Here is a 26,324-nt window from a genome sequence, read left to right on the forward strand (position 1 = left end):
ACGGGGGGGGGGGGGGGGGGGGTACTATTTGACAAAATCAAGCCGAGTTCACTAAATGGAGAAGGCAAAGTTTCTGTATTCAAGTCCCGCCACCACTCAATTAAATACATTATAATTAAACCTCGACTACACGTGAGTATCATGTTGAAGACAATATATCGATGATATACATGTAGCCTCTCTAAAAGCTTAAGCTTATGGATAAACCGGTTCAAAGTAGTAACATTTTTCTAATAGAGCAGTAACTGAGAATGTGAAGGGGCAACTGTGAAATACAATTTGTTTGATTAACAAGAGAACAAATCCCTTCAAGCTTTGTTTCACGTACTAGACTATAACAAAAAGAAACTACTAAGAATAATAAAGATGCTTCGCACAATGGCGTGGGAAGTAATAATCCACAAAATTCTGGCTAAAACATCGATAACACTACAATAATACAAAAAATTATTGGTGCATTGCCCGTGTGCAAGTGGGTAACAAAGTTGACACGAGAAAATCCCATTTTCTTATCAATCGTGCTAATAGCTTCATGAATGTTGTTAATATGCTACATATATTGCTTTTAATGCTTCTGTCGGAGATTTATATTAAAGTGCATAGTTTACGTTAAATCCATGGAAAGTCAGTCACAAGGTAAGGCGTGAAAGGACAGTAACAAAGAAAGTCGGTCAATGGTAATTAAATGCTAATCAGAAGGAAAAAGATAACCTATCAGCCAAAAAAATAAAAATAAAAATTTTAAATTTTTGAAAAAAAAAAAAAAAAAACACCAACACACGGAATTAAAATAAATTGAAAAACATATAGCTTACTTTCCACTAGTTTCCAACTAATAGAAACTCTAGGGCAGCAAGAGAATAATAGAACAGCAAAATTTTACCTTTCAGCTTGTATTCCTACAACCCTCACAAAGATTCTGATATTGGCAAATTTACAGCAGTGAATCTCTTAACCTTGACGAAAAAGCCCATCTGCAATTATGTCTCTAGCCTGACTGCATAGTGCATCTGGACTATCTCCTTCTATTGGCTGATGAATGATAACTTTCACTGTTCCCGGATTCAATTGACCCTCCATTCCAGCAGGCATAATTTTACCCGTCCCAATAAGAGTGATTGGAACTACTGGTACTCCAGTTTTCACAGCAACACTGAAAGCACCTTTCTACAGTTCATCAGATACAGAAAAGCATGATTACTTATAGCAAAACCATTTCAATTAACAGCAAAGAATATCAAGAATTAAGCTAAAAAGACAGAATTCACGAAATAAGGCTTGGATAGCTGTATGTATTTTCAAGAATGCAAATTCATGTGAGGCACAACAAATATGGTACTGATTTTTCATTTCTGTGATTTTATATTTCAATTTCCACAGGCAAGAACTACGATATAAATCGTTCTAAAGTTGAAATTTATCTGCTGGAGTACACACTAAAGATTAGTGTGTCATAATTTACTGTTTTTAGGTCCATTTGTTTTCACAAGAACGGAAAATCCATAATTTCCAATTCTCACAAACTTAAATTGTCAAGAAAACTAAACCATAAAGAACTTGAACTTGTCTGAATATCCTTAACAAGATCACCATATGCTTGATTTACATGTTCCTACTAAACTTAAATGGACAGTGTTTAAGAGACCACTGAATTCAGCATAATAACACTCAAATCTTACACATTTTTTACTTCTTTAACATTCTCAAGTTCCCACCAAATTGAACTGAGGAGGCACTGCTTTGTGAAAATCCAGCAAAAATTGTGATTTGTAACAAATATTAGTCAATGTCTTCTTTTCGAGCAATAATAGCCGAGACTATGAACAAGAGATAGGAAGTTGAACTTACTTTAAAAGCACCCAGCTTGCCATCTTTACTACGAGTCCCCTCCGGGAAGAAGAAGACTGATGCTCCTTTCTTGACAAGAGCTATACATTGCTTAAGACAATCCTACATTCGTTATTCTACCAGAATCAGAAACTGGAGTTGCAAAGACAAGTACATATTGTAAGAGAATAAAGGGAAACCTATTAATATCAGTGATGCACTGTAATCAGATCAAGCAAACTCAAAAGGCAGAATATCCTTGAAGCACAGAAAAATGATAAAAAGAAGAAACAAATACCAACTGGCTCCTGCTGTCCATGCGCTTCAAAGGAATAACACCCATCAGAAACATGGCCCACCCGATAATCGGAAAAAGGAAAATTGTAGTCTTGCTAATGAATTTGAAGCTTCTGCCAAGAGTGAGAAGAGTATATATGTCTAAAAAGCTTTGGTGGTTCGATACATACACCGCAGGGGTATTTGGTGGAGGTAAATTCTTCAACCCTTCAAACTCAATCTTGATAAAAGGAGCAACAGTCAGAGATGCCCAGATTTTGGCAACTAGGTAATGAGCTTTTCTACGATATCGATCAAATAACAGCACGAAAGGATGTTCAACAAGCATCAGCACAAATAGAAATATTGCAGTAAAAGCAGTTACAGCATAAAAGCACATTCCTCGTATTCTGGAGCCCAACTGAATTTCTGCATTCAAGGGTCAAAGAAGAGAATGTTAAGTTATAAAAACTATAATTAACTGAAGACTTCTTCTTGCACACCTGATAATGGATAGGAGGAAGCACCAGCAGACCCAGCACCAGCAAGTTCAGATCTTACAACATGTCTTGATAATTTTGCCCGTCTATAAAAATTGAGATCGCTATAGATTCGAGTAAAATTCTTTTTAAGGTCAAAAGAGCTCCAAGTTGAACGTGCATGTCTTCTTGAAGTACACATGATTCTATCTGAAAGAACATCCAGACAAGACAAAAAGAGCATTATAAACAAAATTATAACTACCAAAGCTTCTTTTAAGTTAAGAAACATTAGAAATTGCTGCTTGAGAAGTGACTAAATAAGAAAATTACGGAATAATTAACAAAAAGAGATCATTTATTTTTTTTAAAGAGAGAAAACTTAGTATTGAAAACTCGCACATGGATATCAATGAAATGAGGGTATGTATCTTTTACTTTCTTTTTGGCACGAATTAACTTGTTTACATAGTTTTGTAAATTAAAAAGATACATAGAAGTGTGAAGCATGGATTGAACAACACGCTACTGTCCTTGGGAGAGTTCTAGAAGTCCTTCATTATGTGACTTCAAAGACAGACTGTTGTGACAAAGAGAAATGTGACCCAAAAATGTTTCAGACATGTGCAGTTCCCTGGTTAAACAATGCACATAACTGCAAATCCGTCATTCCTTCATTACTGAAGTTCTAAAAAGTTTATAAGAAGGTACTTTCAGGTGATATGATGTCTACACACATTTAACTTCTGATCAAGAGTTCATCTTGTGAATTCGCAATTGGAATGGCAGATCAAGGCACATTTGTCTCAAATGATCAAGCTTGCAGATCTGAAATAATTGCCGATCTTTGTCTACATAGTCTAATTCTACTTTACAAAAAAAAAAAAGAAAAAGTGCATTTGAAATATTCCAAAGTGACGCATCTGTTAAAATCATCTGCCATTTATAAGGAATATGATGTGATTCTTGTTTAAATAAGAACATGCTTATGCATAAAATGCATGCAAGAGAATAACAAAAGTTGATGATCTTCTAGAGTGAAGATTAAAAAGATGCGACGTAAAAGAGAAAAAATATAAATTTGCGACATAAAAGAGAAAATATATAGATTTCCTGGAGTACTTGGCTTCTGCCTTCGACATTTTATATGGCATAAGAAAGGATAGAGATGGACACACATTTAAACCCTAGATTTTCACAACAACATTGTAATGGCTCGTGTGACATCGTTGAGAGGTATGCTAGCCTCAAAACAACCATTTTTTGTTAAGTATGACATTGGTCCTATGAAGGACAATCTCTTCCAGGTCCCAATGTCCTGTTATGAAAGAATTGACACTGTGTACTGCATTTTAGAATGCATATCCAAAGTGAATGAGTTATAAGAATGTCTCAGTATTTTAGAAAATAACTGGTTGAGATACTGACTACGCTTTCTAATTAAACCTTTTTCCTAAAAAAATAGTGTATCTTAGGGCTGCTAGAAAAGCTACAGAAGAATGATCAGGATATAAGCTGAATGTCCTATGTGCTTATTTACTATTAGGCTGAACCAAAACATCTTGTTGATAACTGAAATTAATGTATCATTAAGTTGTCTAGGCACATACTCTATAGTCTCCAACAGAGGAAACAGTGATGCACTAATGACTAACATGACAAGAATGAAGGGGTTGGAAAAGAACAATCGAGATGTCCTAGTACTTGTTAGTATTACCTTCAAGTTGGTGTACAGAATGTGTGAATAATAAGCGGATAGTAAGTTGTGGATCCTACAAAGTGGTTGGATAATAAGTATACTTGACCTTATAATATAAGCTTAGCCAAACATGCTCCCTGTCATATTGTGCTACTTAAATTTTTTTTAGTTTTCTCATTGCTTTTCTTTTCCAAGCCGAACATCAATAGTTCACAAGCAGAATTGAAAAACTATCATCCTATGAGAAGCAAAAACCACCTTGTTAAAGATACAGACAGAGCAAAATATTTAATTCCACAAATGCTTCGGTGGGCATTAATGAAGAGAAACCGATTGAGAAAGAATGAAAATCAAATGCCAATGAGCAAAATATTCTACTGGATCGTCATTGCCAGACTAGAATAGTTGTTGAATGAAGCAAGTAAAAAAAAGCCATATTGCATAGTTTTAGTAATGACTTTGCATGTTTAGAGAAGACAAACAATAGGATAGCTACAAACAGAAAGAAGGGAGAAAGCAAAAATGAATTTCAATACACATCCATAAGAGAAAGAACATTTCTTCATATGGTTCTTTATAAAACAGAAATTCGAGCTTTATAGAGAGAATAGATGGAGCATTGAATTGGATTCAGAAGATGTGAGCCACAACCCACATAACATCTGTTAAAATATTATATTGTAAGGCTACACAAGACAAGTTTTCAGAAGTTTAGCAGTAAAGATAAAATGCCATAACTGACTTACGAGTTTTGGAATATCTGTCAGCTGGTTGTTTAAGAGGAAAGCAGCAAACCTGAATCCCATGACAAGCAGGAAACTGTAAAACTGAAATAGTAATGAGGCAAACAGAACTACCAAGAAAGGTTTTATCTAAACAAGACTAGAAAACTACAGAAGAGAATCAACCTACTTAGTAGTTCTATCATCATAATAAGGATTGCACAAAGATCGGTATCAGAAATAGTGCTTATTTGTTGTTTGATTGCACAAAGTGCGCACATATATGCATAAATAAACAGATCATATTTTTAAGCCTCCGTTTGGCAAAGTTTATAGGTTCTTCGAATTAACATTAGTAGCAACTAGCACTAGACAGATAGTTCTAGAATTGGTAACCAAGGAGCCATAATTACATGAGGCTAAATTTACCATATAAAGCTGATTCTACTTCAGCTTTCCATATCATTCGTTATACAAATCGATACAGAATGATAGACAACCATGATATCAAATAATTTAATAAACATTAGTAATAAAAGCCCCGTGCAAGTCAATACTACAACCTTCTGCATCATAGAATACTAAAATGGGTCTTCTTTCAAAGTCTTCAACTGAATCAAAACTTCCATTTCCCAGTGGTTTAGAGAAAGCCACCTTTGAAGCTTACCCAATCATGCTAATAATTCATGTTTCCCTCCATCTGTGAGGTACCTTTTTAGCATACTACAGGAAGTCTTTTTTTAGGTCATACTCCAGATATCACAAGTTTCAAACCCCAACAAGCGGCAAAATTAATACAATTTGCACCACACAATATGGATTTTTAAGTGTTAACTGTGTGAGATTAGCATAATGCCCAATTGCCCATAACAATCATCAATTAAATTGTACTGCTGCATCCTGTTAATATCTTTCCATTTTTTGCGATAATTAATTTTATCTTTCATTGTCCCTTTTCTACTGTGGGAAAATACATAGATAGAAATGAGAATGACATGAACCTAGATGTGTATCTTTGAATTATTATACTTAACTAATAGTTTTCTTTTCTTCACATGTGAGCAAAGAGAAAAACATGTCTAGTTGTACATGTGAGTTTCAGTCTCCCTGCATTGCGTGTCTACTTGAGATTAAATACACTGTCTTATTTTAGAATCCAAATCCAAGACTGGCATGTCCAAGTAAAACTAGAATTTTCAACTGAATTTAGTGAGGATGCTACAAATCTCATGGTTCCTGTATTGTTGGATTCTGAGGTGCCTAGTAATCCTGTTCACCTATCCCCACCATCACACATCAACCTATTGGGTAGTCCATACATGTATAAGGTCACCCTAATATTCCTATCATATATAAAGAGTTTTAGGGCTAGAGGCTGTATTTGGGACGAGATGCGTGAAATTCTTTGCATATTACATCTTCATTAAGGGTACTAAAAATTAGTGTGCACTTTGTGTATTTCTAATATGTTTTGCTTGTTGCTCTCGTAAATGAGTGTACTTAATCCCTGACACACACAAGGATCATTCCAGCCAAAATCCTGGTTTCAATTTTCTCTTATCAAATGCCGATGTACCGAAATATACCAATTAAAAGAGTAATTCCCAATTCCTTTTTCATTTTCTGGAAAAGGGAATCAAGCTTCAAGTGTCTTCTTCGGATGATTTCTGTAGATTATCAACCAGGAGGGGATGTTATATTTTGTTCTCCCCAGCTAAAACTTATATTTTGTTCTCCCAAGCTAAAACTCATGGTTCTTAGTTAACAATTATTGAAGCGTGAGCTCCATTGAACTCGTATTGTCAGGATTTCATACCAAGATAAAGTTCATTCGGTGACAAACTGCTGTATTTCTGTTCTTATCAAACTACACTAATAAAGAATTGATCTTTTATTTCTTCGATGTTAAAACAGTAGCAGGTTGCACTCGGAATAATTCAAGTCATTCATATCTAAACATATAATCACACAGAAATAATTTTTATTTAAAATCAACATAAAACCTCAATAAAGTCAAGCAAAATTTATATACCCAAATAAATAAATAAAAATAGAGTAATCAAGAAATTACTTGACGAAGAGAAGGTGCAAAGAGACACTTCAGGTCCATTTCGCCTGCAAAATCAATGCATACTAAACAGTTATAAACAAGAAAAAGCGTACTGTAGAAACTACATACGTCTAGATCTATACACAGAATCTTCAATTATTATTCACACCCACTCGTACATGTGTATATACAGAAAGGATAGATGGACTTACAGGGATTCTGAAGTGAGGGGGAAGGATTGATATTGAAATGGCTGAATTTAAATTGAAGAGACACTTGCATTGCAATTTGAGTTTCGACGCGGAAATCAGATACGAACGAAATTTTGATTTATCAAACCGTTCTGCTTTATTCAATTACACATACACAAAACGATATTTTACGTCAAAAAAGAGGAAGTTGACGTATAAAATATTTTTTTCATTTTTTTGCTTAAAACAGTGACTTCTTCGTGCAAAGCAAGGGTTAAACCAAACGGACAAGGCCTGGACGTTCAGGGCCCTATCGCCTGCGTGGGCCCTGGACGTCCAAGGCCCTATCCCCCAAGAATCTCGCGCTAAGCAATGGTAAATATAATTTTTGATATAATATCATATGACTTTCTATCATTTAATAGTTTAAAATATAAGGGTAAATCTTTTCGGACAAGGCTAACGTGGCCTTGTCCAATTTAGGCGCCCCTTCCTCCACCCCCTATTGGAGGGGTGCCGAATTGGCACCCTGAACGCAAGTGGCCACGTTCGTCCAACACTTCTCAAAATATAATCAACTTTTTTATCCATTTATTTACTGTCACATACACATTTGTCAACTAATCTGTCATTTTTTCTATCAAAATAGATTAATCCTTTCAAACTATCAAGAAATTGTGTTAATTCTAGATAATAATATTAAGCTCCAAGCCCAGGAAAAAATTAACAGAATATGTACCAATGTTGATGTTGAAAAATGTGATTGGACTGTTTTTTTCTTTTTTCTCATCTTCCAATGATGTCGTCTCATGTATTGTCTTTAAAGATTTTCTATCAAAATATTCTGTATTTGTGACATGATTGTAGATAATAACCCTATTAGAAGAGTAGAAAATTGGTTCTCAAATATTTCATTATAATTGTACAATTTATCCGTAAGAGAGAGAATCATTTAAATTGTTTCTTAACCCTACTATTTTAAGCCCTTGAACCATTGTTCCACTATATGATTTACGTCAAGCAATAAAGGTTTTATCTAAACAAGACTAGAAAACTACAGAAGAGAATCAACCTACTTAGTAGTTCTATCATCATAATAAGGATTGCACAAAGATCGGTATCAGAAATAGTGCTTATTTGTTGTTTGATTGCACAAAGTGCGCACATATATGCATAAATAAACAGATCATATTTTTATTTTTTTTTTTTCCTTATTTCGACATTTTTCCAACTGACATCGTACTTAATAGATATGGTATCTTGTGAAAATGTTCTCGACTAGTGGACTATAGGGACAAGAGTAGTAGGGGAATGAAGGGGACGAGTGGGAAGGAGATGAGACACAAAGGAATTGAGATAATCTCTTCTTATCTCTGTTCTTAAGAAAGCAGCTATGAATGATATTAAGAGACGTATCATGGTAGGGAAAATGGGACGCAGTAGAGATGAAGAACTTGATAACATTGAGAATATGAAAATAATTTTAACATAAATTATACTTATACATTTGGAAAAACTTAGTATTGGCCATTATTTAAGTGTTAACTGTGTGAGATTAGCATAATGCCCAATTGCCCATAACAATCATCAATTAAATTGTACTGCTGCATCCTGTTAATATCTTTCCATTTTTTGCGATAATTAATTTTATCTTTCATTGTCCCTTTTCTACTGTGGGAAAATACATAGATAGAAATGAGAATGACATGAACCTAGATGTGTATCTTTGAATTATTATACTTAACTAATAGTTTTCTTTTCTTCACATGTGAGCAAAGAGAAAAACATGTCTAGTTGTACATGTGAGTTTCAGTCTCCCTGCATTGCGTGTCTACTTGAGATTAAATACACTGTCTTATTTTAGAATCCAAATCCAAGACTGGCATGTCCAAGTAAAACTAGAATTTTCAACTGAATTTAGTGAGGATGCTACAAATCTCATGGTTCCTGTATTGTTGGATTCTGAGGTGCCTAGTAATCCTGTTCACCTATCCCCACCATCACACATCAACCTATTGGGTAGTCCATACATGTATAAGGTCACCCTAATATTCCTATCATATATAAAGAGTTTTAGGGCTAGAGGCTGTATTTGGGACGAGATGCGTGAAATTCTTTGCATATTACATCTTCATTAAGGGTACTAAAAATTAGTGTGCACTTTGTGTATTTCTAATATGTTTTGCTTGTTGCTCTCGTAAATGAGTGTACTTAATCCCTGACACACACAAGGATTCATTCCAGCCAAAATCCTGGTTTCAATTTTCTCTTATCAAATGCCGATGTACCGAAATATACCAATTAAAAGAGTAATTCCCAATTCCTTTTTCATTTTCTGGAAAAGGGAATCAAGCTTCAAGTGTCTTCTTCGGATGATTTCTGTAGATTATCAACCAGGAGGGGATGTTATATTTTGTTCTCCCCAGCTAAAACTTATATTTTGTTCTCCCAAGCTAAAACTCATGGTTCTTAGTTAACAATTATTGAAGCGTGAGCTCCATTGAACTCGTATTGTCAGGATTTCATACCAAGATAAAGTTCATTCGGTGACAAACTGCTGTATTTCTGTTCTTATCAAACTACACTAATAAAGAATTGATCTTTTATTTCTTCGATGTTAAAACAGTAGCAGGTTGCACTCGGAATAATTCAAGTCATTCATATCTAAACATATAATCACACAGAAATAATTTTTATTTAAAATCAACATAAAACCTCAATAAAGTCAAGCAAAATTTATATACCCAAATAAATAAATAAAAATAGAGTAATCAAGAAATTACTTGACGAAGAGAAGGTGCAAAGAGACACTTCAGGTCCATTTCGCCTGCAAAATCAATGCATACTAAACAGTTATAAACAAGAAAAAGCGTACTGTAGAAACTACATACGTCTAGATCTATACACAGAATCTTCAATTATTATTCACACCCACTCGTACATGTGTATATACAGAAAGGATAGATGGACTTACAGGGATTCTGAAGTGAGGGGGAAGGATTGATATTGAAATGGCTGAATTTAAATTGAAGAGACACTTGCATTGCAATTTGAGTTTCGACGCGGAAATCAGATACGAACGAAATTTTGATTTATCAAACCGTTCTGCTTTATTCAATTACACATACACAAAACGATATTTTACGTCAAAAAAGAGGAAGTTGACGTATAAAATATTTTTTTCATTTTTTTGCTTAAAACAGTGACTTCTTCGTGCAAAGCAAGGGTTAAACCAAACGGACAAGGCCTGGACGTTCAGGGCCCTATCGCCTGCGTGGGCCCTGGACGTCCAAGGCCCTATCCCCCAAGAATCTCGCGCTAAGCAATGGTAAATATAATTTTTGATATAATATCATATGACTTTCTATCATTTAATAGTTTAAAATATAAGGGTAAATCTTTTCGGACAAGGCTAACGTGGCCTTGTCCAATTTAGGCGCCCCTTCCTCCACCCCCTATTGGAGGGGTGCCGAATTGGCACCCTGAACGCAAGTGGCCACGTTCGTCCAACACTTCTCAAAATATAATCAACTTTTTTATCCATTTATTTACTGTCACATACACATTTGTCAACTAATCTGTCATTTTTTCTATCAAAATAGATTAATCCTTTCAAACTATCAAGAAATTGTGTTAATTCTAGATAATAATATTAAGCTCCAAGCCCAGGAAAAAATTAACAGAATATGTACCAATGTTGATGTTGAAAAATGTGATTGGACTGTTTTTTTCTTTTTTCTCATCTTCCAATGATGTCGTCTCATGTATTGTCTTTAAAGATTTTCTATCAAAATATTCTGTATTTGTGACATGATTGTAGATAATAACCCTATTAGAAGAGTAGAAAATTGGTTCTCAAATATTTCATTATAATTGTACAATTTATCCGTAAGAGAGAGAATCATTTAAATTGTTTCTTAACCCTACTATTTTAAGCCCTTGAACCATTGTTCCACTATATGATTTACGTCAAGCAATACTCATTTCTTGATTTTCAACCTTCTTAGTCACTATGAATGCTCCTAGAAAATGCAACCGTCATATCTGGCTTTTTTTTTTTTCCTTATTTCGACATTTTTCCAACTGACATCGTACTTAATAGATATGGTATCTTGTGAAAATGTTCTCGACTAGTGGACTATAGGGACAAGAGTAGTAGGGGAATGAAGGGGACGAGTGGGAAGGAGATGAGACACAAAGGAATTGAGATAATCTCTTCTTATCTCTGTTCTTAAGAAAGCAGCTATGAATGATATTAAGAGACGTATCATGGTAGGGAAAATGGGACGCAGTAGAGATGAAGAACTTGATAACATTGAGAATATGAAAATAATTTTAACATAAATTATACTTATACATTTGGAAAAACTTAGTATTGGCCATTACGAGAGGGCTATTTTGAAAATTGTATACATAAAATAACCATAAATTGTTTATTTGTAACTATATTTTTTGGGAATTAATTGTTTTTTTTTTATTTACTGTTACTTGAAAATCATACTTAATAATTTTATTATATTTATAAAAAAATATTTCATATTATATCTAGTTATATTGTATGTGGTTCAATCTTGACATGAATATTGGCAATAAAACCTTAATGAAAAATCATAAATAATGGAATAATTCACCTTGATTGCCAAAACAGTGAGATTACACATCCAGACAGTTCGCAAGATATAGCAACAACACAACGAACACATTTCATAGTTGAAGACAGAGTCGAGAAATAGCACGCAAACGTAAAACAATGGAGACGATAAAGCATCTTTATTTTCGAAATGGAAGGAGAAAGAAGACCATAAACTATCTTCATTTGAGGAGTGTCTTAACAATGGACTTCACATTAAGCTTCTTCAAATCAGTGTAGGACTGTCCACACCCAACGAACATGACAGGCGCCCCAGAAATGTATACCATCGATAATGCAGCTCCAACCTACACCACCATCGACACATAATGTGATAAAGATACTAAAACAAATGATAAAATACTGTTGAAATTATAAATTACTTAAAATGCATAGTATGTTTGGCTAAGCTTAAAAAGTTAGCTTATGCGTAAGTGCCCATTTGCCAAAGCCTTCTGCTTATAAAAGTAGAAGAGCTTCGTGATGAAGTCACCACGTACCAACTTCCTCTAAAAGTTCTCTTAACCAAAAGAAACACTTAAAGAAAATTATCCCTACCAAAAGGGCCATAAGTTTAAACTAGTAAATAATTCTTTAAAGGTCAGAATTAGAAATAAGTTAATCTCAAAATAAGTAAAAATGATATCCCCTGGGAGCTTCTATTTGAACCAGAAAAAGAAAATGAATGAGAGGAAAGACCATACCTTATCATCAATTGTATCAAACTTGGTAAGCAGGATCCCATCAATCAATCGGGGGTTGGGCGAGGGTGACAGGTCGGCTAATTTCTGTAATAAATTGAAGAAAAACTGCCTATAACATGCAGGGGGCTGTGTATTGATAAGTGATTAAATGAAGAACCAAAAATCCAGCAAACCTGATTAAATTTTGACAGCTGATCCACAGCATCATTGCCCACAAGTGCCTCGCCAACAAACAAGATAAGATCTGGACTGTTAACGTAGATAAGCTTCGACAGAGCTCGCATTAGTGGTTCATTATCCTGAACAATTGACAAATGAAACCTCATTGAATAAAGTTTTCATTTTTACAGTGTCTTTAGGTAAGCAAGTTTCGAGAACAGTTTATTTTGTCAACAAGCAGCATGTGAAAAAGGTACCTGCATTCGACCAGCAGTATCAACAAGAACAACATCTGAACCATTTCGACTGGCTTCCTGAATTGCTTCCTTTGCCACAATGGCAGGATCCTTCTCATAACCCTTCTCAAATATTGGAATCTGATAAGACAGATAGTTCCAAATGGTTTACCATTACAAGTTAGTCATTGTTACTTCAGTGAAACTACTACTTTACATGAACAAAAAACCATGACTTCATAATCAAACCTGGAGTCTACGTGCATGAGTACGCAGCTGCTCAACAGCCCCAGATCGGAATGTATCACAAGCAGCCATCATGACTTTTATCTTATGCTGCTGAAGCCAGTAAGCAACCTACAGAGTAAGGAAAGGCCATTAGACAAAAAGTGCATGTCCACGGGCATCCAGTTTGTTTTTCCTTACATTTACAGCATGCTACCTTAGCAAGATTTGTAGATTTCCCAACTCCATTTACTCCTACAAAAACAGCAACATATGGTTTTCCTTGTTCCTGTGCAGCATGAACATCCCTTAAAATGTCAATGGACCGCCTGGGGGTTAATATGCGAACGAGAGCTTCTTCCATTGCTGCCTGGTAGCATCAATTTAAGCCATCACATCATTACAGACATAGTTATGATTTATGATTGAAAAGGAAAAAAGGCAATTGGATTTGGTGGAGGGGTGACAATAAAAACGTATTTCTACGGATATGGAGAGTTGTAATTTTGGATTTCGCCTTGCTTTGCTTTAGCTTTGATTTCTAGTCAAAAAGAAATCAGTCAGACACGCTTGTGTACCTGCACTGTCGAAGAAATTCTTGTAAAAGAGGCCAGCTTTTTTCCCTCAAGACTCGCTGCGACTGATTCACAAAGTTTTTCAGCTATTTCCTCCGCCTGTTTAAGCAATAGAAGGACAAGTCTTAGACGTATACAATCCAAAAAGTCTTCCTAACAGAAGCAACGGAAACTCGCAGACAAATTAAAACAGTGATATTCTCCCCTTCACCCCTACTTTTTCTTCTGTTCTCCATAAGTATCGGGAAAGGAACAAAAATCAGCATATAAAAATTCTAATAATGCCCATGCTCTGATGAAGTAAGGTGAAAAATTAAATAAATATGCAATTATAAACAGTATGCAAAGTTGACATACCACATTCTTAGTCATAAGCCTGTCCTTGAGTGCCTTCAGTGCAGGTTTTAGATCGGCTTTCTCCAAATTTGACTTCCCCGCAATACTGAGTTCACAAGAATAAATCAAATAATAAGTTGTATATCCACCATTTCACTGGAACAGCATAGTTTAACATCCCTATGGGATTGATAAAAAATAGACATTATAGAGGAAAAAAGGGTTAATTAAGTGGTGATAATATGTGTAAATCCTATGTAAATGACCCTCAGACACGATTGAAATATAAATCCTATGTATCTGTTCTAGCTCTTCTCATGGCATGAGATAACTATCTGACACAGCTAGAGTGAAATAGTTGGAATGAAACTAAATCACAATAATTATCATTGGTCCAATTTTAGTCAAAAACCAAAACGACTCCATCTCAAATGTGAAGCAACATCTTATCGCCTCAAATTACATTGCAGGAGCAGTGATTCTACATAGGCAGATGAAAATACAGTACATATATAACAATGACCAATAGAAGTACTCTACGAAGATGAGCATAACCACATGAACAAGTCGCATTAACTTCTTCAAAGAAGAAAAACACAGATTTTACGCTAAGAAATAATGATCAATTTTGTAAATATCGCACAGAGAGTGCCTACAAACAACTTGCATGCGACTGGGAACACTGAGAGACAATGAAAGGTAAAACACAGGCAATCAACAAGGCCTTTTTCAACATGATCCGTTACGACAACATTTTACTTTTTCTCTCAAAGGACTTATGCTCAATCATATTGCAGTATATCTTCAGTGACCACAGTGAGAAATTTACTGAGCTGAAGCGCCAAAGAATAAATACGTTAAATCCTGTGACTTTAAATTTCAATTGAAATTTTTTAAATAATTACTGATCATCTCCAACAAGTAAAAAGACACTTAAATATCCGCTCTAGCTCATAGTTATTCTTCTGATCACATAAGTTCCAGCCATTTTATTCATTCAGCATATGCTCATGACTAGAGTTATATATGCCAGAAAGGAAGAAGACTCTCAAGACTTGATAGTGCTCACATTTCAAGCACAAAGGAAAAGTTTAACAAAAACCAAGATACCACAAAAGACAAGAGGGGAAAAAAATTCTTAAGCCACTAAATGTTTCATGTCTATAACAGGCTATCGGCAAAATACATGCATTTTTGCATCTTCAATGGCCAATTATTTGAGATGTAAAATTCACATTCAGATTCAGGTTGAAATGTTTAAGCAACTACTAAAACATTGTATATAATGTCCCTCAAAATATTCGGATTTACTCCGACAAAATGTATAATTTGGAGCTATAACTCCTTTCGGTGAAGCAGAAGTTCTACATCTTAATACAGAATCCTGTTCATTAATATGTCTGCTTTTTATTTCCTCTATCATTTATGATCTTATTTTTTATTTTTTTACAGCATGGGCAGGAAGGTTTCATTTATTTTTATTTTTTTCAATGGGAGAGGGTGGTGATGGTGTTTCCAAGCTTGGATTACATATAAATAACAATCAAAATTTCTGAAGAAAAAACACAACCATGCATACAGCATTTGGCATTCCAGTCTCTGAGTAGCATATAAAGTAGCTAAACAGGCATAGACAAGAGCACATCAAAAAATACTAACTTAAATAGCATGATGACAAAACACGCCTTTATTTCAACCACTACAAGAATAATTGAATAAATGCATGCACAAGTTTTCTTAATATGAATTAAGTAGGAGAACAAGAATTTTCTCCTTTACTTGGTCGTGAGAGATGCAAATTTACCTCTGGAACATGGATGAAAACCAGCCTTTATTCTTTGTCTCAACCTTACCATTCTTCCCTATGTCCTCCTCCTCTGATTCACTTTCACTGCTCATAATCTCCTCTTTGTCCATCATACTCTCACCCTGATCCGCTGCTACAATTGCTATATTCTCTTCCCCATTCTCACTTACTGGATCAGTGAAGTCCAGTTTTGGCTCTATTGGCGAATCGTCCCAAACTCTATTCTTTTTCACTACCTTTTTCTTTGGCTCAACCTTGGAACCTTTGTTAACAGTAGCGTCAGTTTTCTTTCCACCTTTACCCCTAATCTTCTGTAGCTTATTTACATCAAAAGCCCCGACATTGGAACTTCCATTCTCTTTACCATTAGAATTAACCATTCTGGGCAATTCCCTATTTATAACATGATTTTTGTTAAAATTTCCATTTTCCAACAGGTGACCTTTCAGGTTTTCACCATCTCCACCACCATTTTCAGAATCACCACCACTATTTTTTTTATTGCTACCATCCATACTGCCTTTCATCACCTGTCCTTGCTTCTTAACAAGATTGTTATTCACAGGCTTGCCAACCTGTTTTGACTTCTTCATTTCTTCTGCACGAGCCTCCGCTTCTTTCTTAAGCTGCTGAAATATGTCATCAAAGTCACTGTAGGAAGTCCTTTTTGGATCATAAATTTCAGAGAACTCTCGCTTAACCATTGCAAGCAAGTCATCCACATACAAGAGATGGAGAATCCGCTGATATACAGCAACAAATACAAGTCCAAGTTCATTGTGAAATGTCCATTTAAGAGTGTAAGATGCGCCGGGTGCATCATAATTGTATGATGCTGCACCAGACCGTTCCTCCAAAAGGCAGGACCTAATCAGCGTGTCAATTGGCGAACCTCTAAGAGCATTTCCAATCTCTTTGCATGTCCAGAGGATCAAACCTCCTCTAGTAAATATCAGTAACTGCTCTAACATCTCTAAAACTCAAAAGTCTATATAGGTTACACCCTGCAACAAATAATCAAAATAAGTTAATCGACCCATGAAATATTCTTAAAGAATCAAATCTTAACTTGGGCACAATCAACTAACTACTTAATTGATAGCAGAGGTACCATTTAAATGTACATAATAAACATCACCAGAATCTATGGATGTTAAATTAGTAGAAACATTGATTTGGGCTGTTGATAAATCAATTAGAACTTTCAAAACTCTAAATTCACCCCCAATTTAAATATGCTGATATTCAGACACTAAAAGGTACAAACAAGCAAGTAGTACATTTGCTGCTGCTAAATCAATTTAAACTTTCAAACATCGAAATTCATCTCCAATTTAAATATGCAGTATTCAGACACAAAGGTAAAAGAACACAATTCAACAGAAGATATATCAAAAAACAGTACAAGATCATGAACATCAAATAATTTAATCACAAATTCTGTATGATACAATGATTCGAACATAAACAGACACAAAACTCAATACTTTTATTAATGCACTATATATGAGTGCATGTAGATATACAGGTGGAACACCCACGGATATGAGACTTCTAATTATAGTTCAGAACAAAATAAAACCGAGAATCTACAGAAACCAAGATTCCTAGCAAAACATTAATTCTCGACAACAAAAATCTCAAAAAATAAAATGAATATCAAACATTAATTATCGATGACAAATATCCAAAACTGAACACAGATAGGAGATCAACAAAAAGGGGGGTGGGGTTTCAATAAGAAAAACAATTGACCTTCTCTAACTAGCCAAAATAACAATAATAATAAAATAAAATAAAATAATCCAATAAACCGGAACGAGTCCAGAGGGAAAAAATGATCACCTGTATTCAATTTCTTTTTTCTGGGGAAATCTGAGGACAAATAAAAAAAGGAAAAGAAAGAAATGAGAAAGGGGAAAAAATGGGGTATTAAAGTGGAATGTCCGAAGCGGTGAAATTTATACATCGTTGAGGACAGTAGGTTTGACTTTGAGTTGTTGGTTGGCCAAAAATGGTGTGCGGGCTTGTTTCGAGCGTAGTGCAAAGCCTTGAGAAAATGTTTGTTTGTACATCATTTATATAAAAATATTTATATTATCGTCACAATTTTTATTTAATACACCATATTTTAATTATGATTAATCTCTTTAAATTTATTCATTATAACAGTTATTATTCTAACTTGAAATTTATACATCGTTGAGGACAGTAGGTTTGACTTTGAGTTGTTGGTTGGCCAAAAATGGTGTGCGGGCTTGTTTCGAGCGGAGTGCAAAGCCTTGAGAAAATGTTTGTTTGTACATCATTTATATAAAAATATTTATATTATCGTCACAATTTTTATTTAATACACCATATTTTAATTATGATTAATCTCTTGAAATTTATTCATTATAACAGTTATTATTCTAACTTTTTTCCTTTTATTAGTTAATACATCTCATCTTTGATAATGATTTATATCAAAATATTTTATTTTCAGACTTTAAATTGGGGATATTTTTCTCACTTTTTATTTATTTTCTTTTTACAAATATGATGAAGAATAAGTTGTTTTATGTCATTTCAATGAATTGTTTGACATAAAACTGTCATCAAATACAAAATGTGTTAATTAATGTAAGTTTGAGTATAAGAACAACATGAAAAATTGTTGGGAACATGAGTACTATAATGAGCAAAGATTGAGAACTTTAAATCAAATTAAAAAGTGGTGTAAAAACTAAAATTTGGTGTGAATATAATTAACCATTATATAATTTTTTATAAATTAATGGGGGTGTCAAAAAGAAAAGTAAAGATTATTATTATTACTATTATTTTTTTTTTTTTTACGGATTGTTTAATTAGTGGCAAAAAGAAAGTAGGGGAGTTTATTTTTTTAGTTGGTAAAATTTTGACTCAATCATATCTCCCTATGTCACATTTTTTGGTAAACAAACCTATAATTTATAATGTACATATAACACAAACTAGTTTTTTTTTTTTTTTTTTTTTTTTTTGGTTGATGATATTTTGAACCTGTCGCGGAAATTCCTCTATAAATTTTGATTTCGGGTTCAAAAAACAATCAAACGAACACCGGTATACCTCGGCTCCACCCAAAACTTTCATCTTCACTTTGAACAGCCCTCGTTCTCTCAATCCCCAAAAAAGAGAAGGGTGGTGGTGTTAGCAATCCACAAAGATATGAAAAGGAAGAAGAAGATGTCACAATGATTGAATCTCACTCACAACCTCACATGGCTTCCCTCTCTATCGTCTGCCTCTCTTTTCTCAACTCTCATATCCATTGCTACAACACATACACACTACACGGCTGGGAGATAGATACATATATATAGGTTAGTTTAGGTCACCAAACATGGGCCAAGAGATCTCTAAATGGGCTACCATATAATATAAACTAATGGGTCAATTTTCAACTCCATATTAATCACTAAATGGTCCAACTAACCAAATAATCATCCAACCCAAACCAGAGCCATCCAAAAGTGTAGTTCGTCTTCGAGCCGAGCCAAGTCCATGGTGTCAATAAATAATCTGACAACTATTTTAAATCATCACTCGGATTATTGGGTATAAAAAAATCCAACAATCTCCACATTGATGCCCAATAATCTACAAGCAACCAAAACACAAAGTTTATACTTGCACAATCAAGGTAATCCAATAAAATTGGAATCACAAACCTTATCTTGCGTTTCGAACCGAAACACATGCCATACCTACTCCATGTATTCACCGGGACTAAGGTCTAAAAAATATCTAAGTATGAACAAGTATCACAGCGAACAAATAATCATGCGCTGAAAATATTATATAGAATACTACATAGATCTTTTAAGAAATTCACGTTCACACAGAACCAAAGTTTAACACCAAGTTAATTAGCACACGGTCAAATACATATGCAACAAATGCATAAGTGACCCCATGAAAGATCTCACCACACTTAACATATCCCATTCCGTGTTGCTCACACCTCGAGAACACATATCTCCTCTCATCGCTCACTATTCTCATTAGACTAATCACTCAACTGATGTTTAACTGGCAAATCACAATAGATCCTAAGCTCTCGGGATAATCCTTTATCACCACATCACTTCTCCCAACCTACGTTGATAATGGGCCTCCACCTTACAGGGTCTCTTTCACAGATAAATGATTCTACACATTTGATCACATTACTACTCATGATCTAAATATCACACTCTACATCCCCGTGTATTATATGCAGCTCTAGGCATCTATACTCCACCTTACCAAAAGACATACAACTCACCGCTAATGCATCTCAATCTCACTATGGCAAATCAACACCTTTCGGTGATCACAAAGGTTACTCCAATCACCAAAACTCCAAAAATCCACAAAGAAAACGACGAAAGTGGCACTCATAAAGAAAAATCGAAGAAAGAGTCGATTATTTCACAATACTCACAAATGAGGCTTACAAAGAGGAAGAATATAACCTTAACATGACAGCCTCACACAATCTCACAAACCACACGGACTCACAAAGATAAAGGAGAAAAAGGCTGCCTTAACTATATTCTCACTCCCACACTCACACCACTCACAGAGCAAATAAAGTATGCCATAAATCTCAACCCACTATGCATGCAAACACATTACACAAAGTAGTAAATCAGTCTAATTCATGCAATTAAACACATCAAACATATTGAAAGTGTAATATACCAACACAACAGAATTAAGCAATTAAATGCATGCAGAAAGGATTACACATAGATACAATGCAAAAACCAGGTTTATTCTCTCAATAAAACCTCACTAGGATCACTACTCGACTCTAAAGTCACATTCGCATTGTCTCTATCCTCATATTTCCTTTTATTATCATCCCAGAACAATCTCTTTCAACTATGCCTACCACAGTTTATTTTTCGCACTTGCCTTAGACCTATACATGCCAACAATATCAAATAATGACCATAAGCAAAGTATTGACACATAATTCACACAGAATAGTCAAGTAAACTTTCCTAAGGTCACATGCAATTCTATCGGTGTTGAAAGGAATTGGTGACAAATTCACAGATAATTTAAGGCAGCTAATTAACATATAATTCCTAGGTTTAACAACAGACAATGGTTATCCCTAACCTAACATCACCCCATACGATGACTTTTAACGCCAAAAAATAAATAATTAACTTACACATTAATTTTAACTGCAATAATAAAAGACAAAGAATATGATATTAAGCGGACCACGTCTGAAGGTCCATAAATATCGAGAGATGTCAATTCACCACTTTAGGATCGTCACTGTTCATCCTAAAGTCCATAGCAACACGAAAACAGCACTCGACACCCGAACGCCCAAGGGCAAAATCATCCAACTTTCACTGTATTGCTCCAAACTGAAATTCGAAAACACCACAGGGTCCGTCACATCATCAGCAACATTCTGTCTAAAGACATTGTCGTCGGATTCTTCACTACGCGCCCTCACGTACCTTGCTTGGAATCCCCACGCGCCGGCGAAGTGCTATCCTTTGGGCTTCTTCTCCGCTTGCACAGTCCAATTGTGGTGTCTGTTTCTCCAAATGGCAACTGGTTTGACCAGAAAACACCAAAACAGATCCGTCTAGTTTTTGAAAAATCTGCCAGAATTCTGTTCAATTTTCTGCCTATTTTCCAGCTCAATTTTAAGCCACTTCCAACTAGTTTTTCGCTCAAAAATCACAGATTTATCAAAAACACAGGCTCTGATACCATTTACCGCGGAAATCCCTCGATAAATCTTAATTCCAGGCTCAAAAAACAATCAAACGAACACCGGTATACCTCGGCTCCACCCAAGACTTTCGTCTTCACTTTGAACAGCCCTCGTTCTCTCAATCCCCAAAAAAGAGAAGGGTGGTAGTGTTAGTAATCCACAAAGATATGAAAAGGAAGAAGAAGATGTCACAATGATTGAACATCACTCACAACCTCACATGGCTTCCCTCTCTATCGTCTGCCTCTCTTCTCTCAACTCTCATATCCATTGCTACAACACATACACACTACACGGCTGGGAGATAGATACATATATATAGGTTAGTTTAGGTCACCAAACATGGGCCAAGAGATCTCTAAATGGGCTACCATATAATATAAACTAATGGGTCAATTTTCAACTCCATATTAATCACTAAATGGTCCAACTAACCAAATAATCATCCAACCCAAACCCGAGCCATCCAAAAGTGTAGTTCATCTCCAAGCAGAGCCAAGTCCATGATGTCGATAAATAATCCGACAACTGTTTTAAATCATCGCTCGGATTATTGGGTATCAAAAAAAACCCAACAGAACCAATTAAATCTCATCACATTATATGTTAGTAAATAAACATGTAAGTTATAATGTACATGTAGCACAATCATAAATTAAAAATGAAATTAGGTCTGGACGTGATTTGATTCGAAAAAATTGAGAATCAAATCGAATATTAATAATTCCTTGGTAATAAAATTAGTTTGTTCCATTTGTAGTATTAGACTCGAACCAGAATCCAGACCATTCTTTTCTCATTTGGTTTAATTCAATAGAATCAAATATTTGAAAAAGAAGAAAGTTAAGTTTAATGAAAAGATTTTTGAAAAATGTTACTCAAGTTAAATGAACTTCTAAAAAAAAAATAATAATAAATAAATAAATAGAAATGATTATAATGTTTCAATTTTCAGTACCGAAAGATTCTAGGCTCCAAGAACCAAATCAATTGAAAATGTTACGCATCTTTCAATGAGACTCCAAGTATGGTCACGTGACAACTGTACAACAAGTGAACTTGGGCCCACATTTCACATAATTCTGTCCGTTCAACAATTTGGTCGACCCTCTATGAAAAGCCCGAACCCTTATGAAGAGGATAAACCCATGTGTGGGACCAAACCCATGCGAAAGGCCAAGCCCTCATAAATGAAGTGAGGTTAGGGATGTCCACGCATCTTTCAATGAGACTCCAAGTATGGTCACGTGACAACTGTACAACAAGTGAACTTGGGCCCACATTTCACATAATTCTGTCCGTTCAACAATTTGGTCGACCCTCTATGAAAAGCCCGAACCCTTATGAAGAGGATAAACCCATGTGTGGGACCAAACCCATGCGAAAGGCCAAGCCCTCATAAATGAAGTGAGGTTAGGGATGTCATTCCAGCCCGTTGACTCAATTCGAGAAAAGCTTGATCTGGGTCATGGCTAGGGTCGACCCTTGCAACTAAGCCAAAAATGGCCCTGACGCTCGTGACGGAGCCATTAGCAGCCTGCAATTTAGAATTTAAAAGAAAAAAATTTAGTCGGCTCAGCAAAGCTTGAATCGAGTCTTGATTTTTTGACCGAGCTTTGATTCGGCTCGAGCCATTTTTTGGTCGACCTGTCCTCAGGGGCGGACATAGGAATGGGCATGGGGGTCACGTGACCCCCTAACTTTGGGTTTTTTTTTCCTCTTCAAATTTTTATGTTTTTGTCTCAATTTTAGAAGTTATTTTGACATGTCAAACGAAATCGAAATATAGCATTTTTAATATCATTTTGAAGGACTCATGACCTAGTTTTCTAAGTTGGTAATGGTGCTTAAAACGGTCAATCGTAGCAAATGTTATAGCTTGTCAAAATAGGTCATTCCAAACTATTATTTCGAGAATTTCGATAACGCGTTAACTTTAAAAATTCTCCAATGATTGTACACTAGCCGAATCCACAAAGCGTCTATGTAATCTTGAAGCTCATTTCGAGAACTATATCATAGGCATACTGAATGATTCAAACAGATATAAAACACAGTTAAAGATGTGTCAAACGTGCTTCTTAAAAAGCTTAAAAAGCGTATAAATCATATATTCTTTAAAAACTTTTAATTATTATTATTCTTTGCGATACAAATTTTTAATATAATTTACATTATTTTATTAAAAAATTTTTACATGGATATGATGTTAAAATTTTTTGAAATTTTACATTCGAATAAATCATACCCATGTAGACTTTTGAATGTAAAATTACATGGACTATATTTTTTTGGATATAAATATTCGATTGAAAAATTCATCCCAACATTTTTGAAAGTTTGACTGTGCCCTCCTAACTTCAAATGTCTGCATCCGCCCCTGCCTGTACTCTAGCTGCGAACTTCAGCTCGTGAGTTGGCTCTACCCGATTCGTTTACGGATAGGCAGGTAGAGGTGTTAAGAGAATTTTCCTTACAAGTTTTTTTTTATGGTTGATGTGACAACATACTAGTACAGCCACTCTACCAAGCCAACATGTCAAATCTTGCCCCTATCTGTCATGCCTAAGGTTACAAACGATCATAAAATTAAATGTACCTAAGCCTAGAATTGATCAATTGATACATATGACAAGATGCCTTAGCCGTTAAGATGAGACTATGTGTCTCTTTATCTCACACATTATGCCATTCAAAGATAATGCAAATTTAGTCCATCAAGTTATGCCCCTGTTTGTCATCCTTTAACAAATTATATTGTTTGCTGCAATAATATTTTCTACCACACATTCACACAATAAAATATTCTACACATAAATTAATAGATTTTTTTAAAATTTTAACTACACATTCTCCAAAAATTACTATTCAAAACTCAATAATTTATCCTATGATGGGAGACAAACAGGCTCTATAACTTTATTCTCATTACTCTCTATAACTCCTAGATCTCAACTCTTTTTCACATAAGTGGCTTATGTCTTAAGGACGTTCAACACCCAAATATATACTCTTACAAAGATTGATTTGACTGTCGAAGTGCTCGCGGCTACCTCTCCCACCATCTGAGATTGACCACGTGCTCTAACGATTTCTTCAAGTGTCCAGAAGGAGCCACATGGATATGAGAGGAATCAGAATGTGTTGACCATGTCACCCATACAAAAAACGATGTCAACTAGAAAACATACTCAATACCAAACAGGATCCATCGATTTGGATCAATTCTGGTTTGATTATTTTGCCCATCCTTAATTGAAATACTATAAAGCTGTAAACTGAAAATTAATATAATTATTGGTCCCCAATTAAAATATTTTGATTAATCTAAATTAATTAAAGGTGTATTCAATCTAAATTCTTAAAACTTTTAAAGATTTTAAATGTTTAGGTAGTGCTTTAAAATAGTTTTAAGGTATTCAATAAAGAGAGTGAATGGTCTAAATGGTCACTAAACTTTGCAAAAAGTTTTCAAGGGGTTACTGAACTTTAAAAATCACCTAAATGGTTACTAAACTTTGTAAAAGATTTTTAAGGGGTTACTAAACTTTAAAAATCACCTATACGATCATTGAACTTTGTAAAAGGTTTTTACAAGGTCATCGAATTTTGCAAAAGGTTTTTCAGGGGTCACTAGATTCAGTGACCACTATGAAACATTTTGCAAAGTTCAGTGATCATTTAGGTGATTTTTAAAGTTCAGTGACCTCCCGTAGAAACCTTTTGCAAAGTTGAATAACCATTTAAGTGATTTTTAAAATTCAGTGACCCGTTGAATACATTTTGTAAAGTTCAGTGACCATTTGGACAATTCACTCCAATAAAGACATTCTAAAAGTTCTCATTATTATTATTATTGTTGTTGTTGTTGTTGTTGTTTTACAAAAAAATGAAGCTCAAACGGAAGTTAAATCAAGAGTTTTTTAGTGTAATGCACTATTCAAAATGTGAATAACTTTTAAAGAATTTTATAATTTTTCTACATAATAACTTTTATGCATAAAGTACAAATATAAAATCTCATAAAAAGTCTCACATTCGTCCCTGAGAATCTTGAAACTTTCACAAAAAGATAAATATAAAGGTTTAAGATTTTTTTCCTTGCAATATTTCTCTTTGCTTCTATGAACCCAGAGCTATTATAGGAAAATTAATATTTTCCCTCTCGTCAACCTTTTGTTTTTATTATCTTTTTAATATTCATTTCTTTTTCTCTCTTCTTTTTCATGCAATTTTCTACGAAAAATATTGATTTGTATATAAAACTTTATAAGATTTCATAAAATGATTAAGCTAATTTGTTCTAAATTTTTATAAATTGGTATTTGTTTTTTAGTGTAATAACTTTTGAATGTTTAGACATATTGATAACATTGAACATTAGATATTCTTTATTTTTTTTCCACAGAAGAGTACTTAAATGTTATAACTTTGTTTGGTAATTGTCTACTTATTTATCTAATTGAGGTGAAATATATATGTTATATATATTTTTATTAACATGAAAATATAAAATTTTTACTATGTTCTCTGAATCATTAGATAATGCAAGTAGAGTGTTACATTATACTGAAAAAATTAAATAATTTAATAAAATAACGATACACAATAGTTATATAGGCATAATGGCATATAGCATTATATACAATGAAA

General features: G+C 34.4%; 2 protein-coding genes across 10 annotated transcripts in view; both read right to left on the minus strand.

Annotated features, from left to right (window-relative positions):
* The window catches only part of LOC111365973 (1-acyl-sn-glycerol-3-phosphate acyltransferase 1, chloroplastic), an 11,071-nt gene extending 692 nt beyond the window's left edge, over positions 1-10,379 (minus strand). Inside the window, exons 1-7 of one of the 8 annotated variants that reach the window (XM_022986568.1) lie at positions 10,219-10,379; positions 7,075-7,118; positions 5,028-5,076; positions 2,607-2,792; positions 2,126-2,532; positions 1,849-1,950; positions 884-1,167 (exon numbers count right to left, since the gene is read on the minus strand). In XM_022986568.1, the coding sequence (XP_022842336.1) occupies positions 952-1,167; positions 1,849-1,950; positions 2,126-2,532; positions 2,607-2,792; positions 5,028-5,076; positions 7,075-7,118; positions 10,219-10,288 (1,074 nt within the window). In that variant the 5' untranslated portion in view covers positions 10,289-10,379 and the 3' untranslated portion in view covers positions 884-951. Of the gene's footprint in view, positions 1-883; positions 1,168-1,848; positions 1,951-2,125; positions 2,533-2,606; positions 2,793-5,027; positions 5,109-7,074; positions 7,119-7,265; positions 7,429-10,027; positions 10,072-10,218 lie in introns of those variants that run through there. The other 7 variants (XM_022986565.1, XM_022986569.1, XM_022986564.1 and 4 more) reach the window with 7 other exon arrangements.
* A 1,471-nt stretch (positions 10,380-11,850) lies between these two features.
* On the minus strand, positions 11,851-17,952 carry LOC111365975 (signal recognition particle receptor subunit alpha). 2 transcript variants are annotated; one of them, XM_022986571.1, is made up of 10 exons: positions 17,762-17,952; positions 15,914-16,920; positions 14,131-14,215; positions 13,777-13,872; positions 13,416-13,568; positions 13,223-13,330; positions 12,995-13,114; positions 12,752-12,877; positions 12,579-12,662; positions 11,923-12,182 (listed from the first exon to the last, which is right to left on the minus strand). In XM_022986571.1, exons 2-10 carry the CDS (start codon positions 16,885-16,887, stop codon positions 12,057-12,059), a joined length of 1,872 nt encoding a protein of 623 aa, XP_022842339.1. In that variant the 5' UTR covers positions 16,888-16,920; positions 17,762-17,952; the 3' UTR covers positions 11,923-12,056. The 2 variants fall into 2 exon arrangements, with proteins under 2 accessions (XP_022842340.1, XP_022842339.1); XM_022986572.1 differs by lacking the exon at positions 17,762-17,952 and having other exon boundaries at positions 11,851-12,182; positions 15,914-16,887.
* Between the last annotated feature and the right edge of the window lie 8,372 nt (positions 17,953-26,324).

The sequence above is a fragment of the Olea europaea genome, chromosome 17, assembly GCF_002742605.1.
Source record: "Olea europaea var. sylvestris chromosome 17, O_europaea_v1, whole genome shotgun sequence".
Lineage (NCBI taxonomy): Eukaryota > Viridiplantae > Streptophyta > Magnoliopsida > Lamiales > Oleaceae > Olea > Olea europaea.